Source organism: Phragmites australis, chromosome 21 (genome assembly GCF_958298935.1).
Source record: "Phragmites australis chromosome 21, lpPhrAust1.1, whole genome shotgun sequence".
NCBI classification, from domain to species: domain Eukaryota; kingdom Viridiplantae; phylum Streptophyta; class Magnoliopsida; order Poales; family Poaceae; genus Phragmites; species Phragmites australis.
In genome coordinates this window covers 21,302,822-21,309,618 of record NC_084941.1, presented here as the reverse complement: position 1 = coordinate 21,309,618, position 6,797 = coordinate 21,302,822, and the positions used below count along the sequence as shown (strand labels likewise).

The 6,797-nt window shown below is 43.5% G+C and overlaps 1 protein-coding gene across 5 annotated transcripts; it reads left to right on the top strand.

The window, feature by feature from the left end:
- Nucleotides 1-853: 853 nt before the first annotated feature.
- LOC133903352 (60 kDa jasmonate-induced protein-like) lies at nucleotides 854-4,676 on the top strand. 5 transcript variants are annotated; one of them, XR_009907226.1, is made up of 5 exons: nucleotides 854-1,213; nucleotides 1,425-2,100; nucleotides 2,435-2,755; nucleotides 2,831-3,189; nucleotides 4,238-4,676. XR_009907226.1 is itself a non-coding variant. In XM_062344689.1 (2 exons), the coding sequence occupies exons 1-2, from the start codon at nucleotides 980-982 to the stop codon at nucleotides 2,034-2,036; spliced, it is 846 nt and encodes a 281-aa protein (XP_062200673.1). In that variant the 5' UTR covers nucleotides 854-979; the 3' UTR covers nucleotides 2,037-2,338. The 5 variants fall into 5 exon arrangements, 1 of the variants encoding a protein (XP_062200673.1); XR_009907227.1 differs by having other exon boundaries at nucleotides 2,904-4,676; XR_009907225.1 differs by having other exon boundaries at nucleotides 2,831-4,676.
- Nucleotides 4,677-6,797: the final 2,121 nt, after the last annotated feature.

Here is a 6,797-nt window from a genome sequence, read left to right as displayed (position 1 = left end):
CCCGATGCTCGTGGACTTCCTACGAGTGTGGGATGCGGTGGAGGGTATTGCCCTACAGGGCGACTGCCCTGACTAGCATGTATGGACTCTAGCGCCCTCAGGAAAGTTCTCGACACGCTCAGTGTATCGCCGGTTCTTCATATGTGCCATCGGCTTCGAACCTTGCAGGAGAATCTGGAAGACGTGAGCACCGCTAAGGGTTAAATTCTTCATTTGGCTTGCCACACTGAACAGGTGTTGGACTGCAGATCGCCTAGCGCACCGAGGCCTTCAATACCCATCTAGCTGCCCGCTCTGTGATCAAGCGAAGGAAACGATACAACACCTTCTTACGAACTGCGTGTTTGCTAGAGAGGTGTGGTTTAAGGTGCTTTAGCACGTTGGGATGCAGGGTTTGGCACCGTGACATCTTGACAGTAGCTTTCAGGATTGGTGGAGGCGAGCACAACACAAAGCCCCCATAGAGGCCGCAAGGGTCTCAACTCCTTGGTCATCCTCGTTACTTGGTCCATTTAGAAGCATCGGAACCGATGTACCTTCGATGGTGTTAGGCCTAGTGTCCCATCCCTGCTGCGGGAGATCAATGATGAGGCTTGTCTTTGGTGCTTAGGAGGGTAGTAGAGTTAGGTTCTTTGATCGGTTGAGTTCTTTTGAGTGTGGTCGTCTGTGACGCGCTTTTTGATAAAAACTAACACGACCATCGGTACGGTCTTGTATTTGAATATTTTTTTATCTTAATTTAATGATACGTAGCTCTTCTGCATGTTTAAAAAAAATATTTTTTTGTCAATTATTTATTGCACGATTGTCTTAAAAAAAACTACATGTTTGAAGCCTCTCTACTTAGTAGTAAGTAAATTTCTTCCGCTCTTACGAAAGTCAAAAGGAACTCTAACAAGTGTAGAAAAGAAAAAAGGAACGGACGAGGTAGCGCGAAGGGGCGCATAGAGCGACTTGGAACTTTGGAAGTTCCCAGACGATGGTTTCTGCCACCGGCTACGCTGGCCCGACCGCCGAGCAGCTGCGCGCTGCCGCCCGGGTGCCGGCTTATGGGCGACAGCTGGTGGAGGTGTTCTCCTTGCGCCTCGTCGGCGGAGCAGCTGGGGCGCCTCCCTGCGGCACCGTGAGCGTCTCCGACGGCAAGCGCGGGCAGGTCGTCTACAGCCGCGAACGTGATCAGCCCACCCGCTTCCACCCTTCTTCCCGTGCTCAGGTGCGACTGACTTGCAGGATGGTTCCGTTCAAATGCTACTAGTAATCTCTCTTTCTCTCATGCAGTAGTGGAGCCTAATCGGATTGATTGGGTGTATGCATGATTCACTGTTTGTTAAAAAAAATTAATTCTCCTCTTTGATTCGGACAGCCTGATTCATTCGTATAGCTCGATTATCCGAGATTAATTGAGATATCCATCACGTGAACAGGATGGACTCGTGCTAACTGGTCCACATCGAGCTATCTCCGCGGATGGGAGTGTTGCAATTACGCTTGACCTCGACGATGGCAGCCAAGAACCACCACCTTCTTCGCAAGAGGGTGGTAACAAAACTGGCAAGATTTCTTGGGACGTGTACCACCCGAGCGTGGAGCATGACAAGGCCATCTCCCAGACCGTCGACACTCGCTGCGGCCCTGCAGAGGTGACCTACGCCGTGCTGAGTAACGCGGTCGAAGGCGTCGTCGAGGTGAAGCTCGTCCATGGAGAGGATGGCGGCCCCGCCTGTGTCCGTGGGAGGATCACCGCGCGTAGCCGGCTGTTCGAGGTTGGAATCGTGCTCTTCGACAGCGAATCCGACGAGAGCGTACTCGCGAGAGCGAGGCTGGAGGGATTGTCGACGATTCCGCTGGCCAGATCCGTCCTCGCGGTGCCGTTAGCATGGCCCCTCACGGTAGAGGCGGATCTGCGTGCTCGCTCCGGCGATGAGATCGCGAAAGGCTATCTGGAGTTCTATCCTGAGCTTGACGGTCAGCACGTGAAGCGTCTTGTGGGCAGGAACGGGGAGATTGAAGTGAAGATCACGTGGTGGGACAATTAATCATGTAACTCTCCAGATGATAGTTTCTCACGCCAGCCCACTCGAGGAGGCAATCGGCATGCAGGTATACTTCGAAAACAGTAACGCGGCTTTGCCATATGTATATGCATGGTAAACTTGCACCGAATAAGAGCAACTTGAGCAGATTAGTTAAATTTGGCTGGTTATATTTTTATTTAGCTATTCACTTTAAAATATTTCTCTCCATATTTGTACACACTATAGCATATTAGCTAAATCTCAATCTCTATATCTTAAATACTATATTTTATTAATATACAATAGTTGTTTCTTGCATCGGTTTTATTTCAACTGCTATTTTTTTTTCAATGGCTATATTCTAACGATTAGTTTTTTTATACGGTTTTCCGACGGTTATATCTCCGCTCTATATATAGGCAGCCATCTGGTTGCTGCTCCTTCACATCATTCTTCATCATCCTCTCTGCTACTCCTCCAACATCGATTAAAAATGAGTCATCACGGATTAACCATGCAATATGTGTTGGATTCGTCGTCGTCGGATGATGACGATAAAGTGCTTCTTGTTGCAAGGCAGCTAGTCCACCAACAACACCAGCTCGGTAACGCTCAACTCTATGGAGGTTCCGGCCTGGACGGCAGAAACTTCAACACGATAGAGTTGGAGGGCATGGAAGACTATACCAAGATTATTTTTCAGATAATCCAATATACGACCCAATGTTCTTCCGTCATAGGTTTACAATCTGTCCATATAGTTTTGTTCATCTTGTTTGTTGAACCTCCTGTGCTCATTTTTCTTTTCACCACAGGTTTAGAATGTCACGGTCTCTGTTTTTGCGCATTGCATAAGCTGTAGAAGGACATGACCTCTATTTTGTGCAGAGAAGAAATGTAGCTGGACAACTTGGGTTATCTCCTTTGCAGAAAATTACTGGAACTTTACTTCAGCTAGTTTATGGAGTACCAGCGGATGCTACGGATAATTATGTTCGTATTGGAAAAAGCTGTTGGAACCCCACTCATGACCTCATTGTGAACACCGGATTGTCCGGTGTAACTTGAACTCCATCGCCGAACTATCCGGTGAGTTATCTTGAGTCATCCGAGCCTCTGTAATATCTCTGTGTAAAAAGCTCCGGTGTTCATTCCATTCATACCGAACCATCCGGTGAGTTGAACATTTTCTTCTTTTCCCTTGAAATGCTTCGGTGCAAACTTCTTCTTTTCTTTTTTTCCCTTCGCTTGTTTGCTTGTAAACAAGTCGTACGTCACTGCAAAAAGCGATAAGTATCCTTGACAGAAAACATGTTGGCGAGGCGTTGCCCAATTCCGTGCCAACAGATATATATGTGGATGTATTGTTCTGCATTGGCATATTGAGCACTGTGATTGTTTTTTTGTTTTGGTGACTAAAATGATTTTTCCTGCAGAATCTGTCAGCTAGGAAGTTGTAGTTAATTCCACTTTCTAGTTGCTATAAAAATTTCAGAATTTTAACTCGCACGATTTAGGAGATATGACTGTTTGAAGTCAGCAGTATGTTCTGTTTCAGTTCAGGAAATTCAGTTTGAGCAGTGCTGCTTCTGCAGTCGATTCGATGACCTTAGCTATGTTTCCTCAAAATTTTCATAGCTAGAATGTTGTAGGGCTTGGAATTATGTTTCCATTCATGTAGAGTTCTCTGTCATAGCCTTTGTGGTTTGTGAGATATGCCCTGTTGAAATTTGCTGTCGCAGTTTTAGCTTCAGATAAACAGTCTCTGTTCGAGGGATGATTCAGAGGTTTTGTAGACCTCTGAGTTGTGACCCATCAAAACTAAAGTTGTAGATCATGGTGTTATATATTTTTTTGTAAAATTTTCATGTCATTTGGAGTTGTGGTTTGTCCGTGATACTTGTCTGAATGTTGCTGTCAAGATGCGGGAGACAGATTCAGTCATCTGTTTTCAATTGCATGTTAGGCATAGATAATTTCAGAATTTAAATATCATGTATTCGTAGAAGTTGTAGCTCTCATTCTCTAGTTTAAAGAAATGTTATAGTTTTATATGTTTTGTGTAGTAAGAAAATACAAAATTTTGAAGCAGATTTGCTACGGTATGTTTGAATTTTCAGTTTGCCGGTTTTGTCGTGTCGTGGGGTTTTTGTATGAGGTGAATGCTTGATTTTGTGTATGCTTTTGAGATGTTGTTACATAATGAAAATGTATTTGCACAGGTGGTGCTACTTCGGGATGCAATTAGTGCTGTCATATACATGCCCTAAACTAATTGCTACAATCTATCCAAGGGCTTGTTTCCTACAATTTGCGAATAAAAGGCATGCCGAACTGATGCGATGGCACGCCGAGGAGTGCAAGGATGATGTAATGCTGAGACACCCCGCTGATTCTACGTAGTGGAGAACCATCAATAGGAAATACAAGAAGCCCTTTGAAAAAGATGTGAGGAATATATGATTTGGGTTGAGTACGGATGAGATGAATCCATTCGGCAATATGAGCAGCAGTCATAGCATTTGGACTATGACTCTATGTATCTACAACCTTCTTTCTTAGTTGTGTATGAAGCAGAAGTACATTATGATGCCGGTGCTGATACCAGGGCCAAGGCAACCTGTCAACGATATGGATGTTTATCTAAAACCATTAATGGAAGATCTTGTAATACCGTGTAACAATGGTGTGCAGGTATGAGATGAATATAAACGAGAGAACTTCACCCTACATGTAATATTGTTCGTAAAAATCAAATATTGGCCAGCCCTTGGCAACCTATCGGGACAGACTGTCAAAGGCTACTATGCATGCGTGTATTGCTTAGATGAAATAGAGAGCTTGTGGCTAAAGAATAGCTGAAAAATGATGTACCTAGGTCATCGTAAATTTCTTCGCAAGGATCACTTGTACCGCAGCAACAAGAGAGTTTTTGATGGGAAAGTAGAGACTCGATCACCTCCTATGCATCACACTGGGAGACATGTATATGAGAAGTTAAAGGGACTTAGGGTTATCCTTGGAAATGGACGCGGGAGTATACCGGTTCCAAAATCTAATCTTAGAGCACCTATGTGGAAAAAAAAAATGTTTTTTATCACTTAGCTTATTGGCCGAATTTGGTGGTTCAACATGTAATCGATGTCATGCATATTGAGAAGAACGTGTGTGATAGCTTGATTGGTACGTTACTAGACATAACTAACAAAACAAAGGATACACTCCAAGCACGGAAGGACCTAAAATATTTGAAACTCAGATAGGATCTACATCCCTAAGATATGGAAGAAGACGACAAATATCTTGGTCCCGCTAGCTACAGTTTGAGCAATACGGAGAAAATTGCAATGTGCAAGTGCTTGCATGGAATCAAAATTCCATCCGGTTTCTCCGCCAACATAAAGAGTCTAGTAAACATGAAAGGTTTGAAATTAACTGGCACGAAGTCTCATGATTGTCATGTGATGATGACATAGATGCTTCCAATTGCAATTAGAGGTATTCTGCCGCTGAAGGTTTGAAACCCAATCATAAATCTATGTTCATTTTTCAACGCAATATCACAGAAGGCCATCGATCCGACCAAGCTAGATAAGCTACAGGAAGACATGGTTGAGACTATATCCCAGCTTGAGGCGTTGTTCCCTCCATCCTTTTTTGATATCATGGTGCATCTCATTGTTCACATTGTGAAAGAGATATAGATTCTTGGTCTCGTGTTTCTGCATCAGATGTACCATTTTGAGATGTTCATGGGAGTTCTGAAGAAATATGTTTGTAACCAAAATCAGCCAAAAGGCTGCATGGCCGAGGGCTAGGGAACCGAAGAGGTCATTGATTTCTGCGTCGACTACATGAATTTCAAATCGATCGGTGTGCCTGTATCTCGCCATGAGGGGAGTCTACAGGGGAAAGGGATGATAGGTGCAAACTCATTCCACACTAATGACCCTGTTTCATTCACGCAAGCACATTTCACAGTTCTACAACAATCAGTTCTAGTGAACCGTATGTCGAAGAACACCAAAAGATGCTACGCACCAGAAACCTAGGGCAGTTTGATATTTGGATCGCACGAGAGCATGAACCGTCAACTACAATCCTCATATTCCAAGGATATGATATAAATAACTATACATTTTATACGAGAGCTCATGATAATAAGAGTGCCAACAAAAATAGCGATATTTGTATAGATACCTACAACTGCAATGGAAATATGGAGACCTACTACGGATTCATAGAGGAGATATAGGAGCTCGACTATGGAGTGTTAAAGGTTCCTCTTTTCCGGTACCAATAGGTCAGACTCGCACAGGGCGTGAAGAGCGACAAGTACGGTATGACTACAGTGGACAAAAACTCATTGAATACATAGAAGAACCATTCGTACTTGCGAATCATGATATGCAAGTCTTTTATATAAAGGACCTGGACCCGACTAACAAGGAGGAGTGTCACATGGTTCTTCAAGAAAAAAGAAAGATTATCGGAGTGGAGAATGTCGTTGACGAGGAAGGCTACAATCAATTCAACGCGCTACTTTCTTTCGGAGAGGACGTCAACCTAGGTCCATGGAAGACACCGACGAACCTCCCTATGTATGCCATGATCATAATGAAGGGTGAATCATTAAGACAAAGTAGCTAAATTGTATTAGTTAACTAAGGACATACTTTAACTTGGATTAACTAATGACACGATGTAATTTGTTTTAATTAAGGTGTTGTAAAATGTATTAATTAAGGACTGCTTTAATTTGTATTAATTAAAGACCGTGTT

Excerpts from the sequence above, each read along its gene's own strand:
- LOC133903352 (XM_062344689.1), top strand. The coding sequence starts at position 980 with ATGGTTTCTGCCACCGGCTACGCTGGCCCGACCGCCGAGCAGCTGCGC. Across the intron at positions 1,214-1,424 it reads ACCCTTCTTCCCGTGCTCAG|GATGGACTCGTGCTAACTGG; the intron begins GTGCGACTGACT and ends TCACGTGAACAG.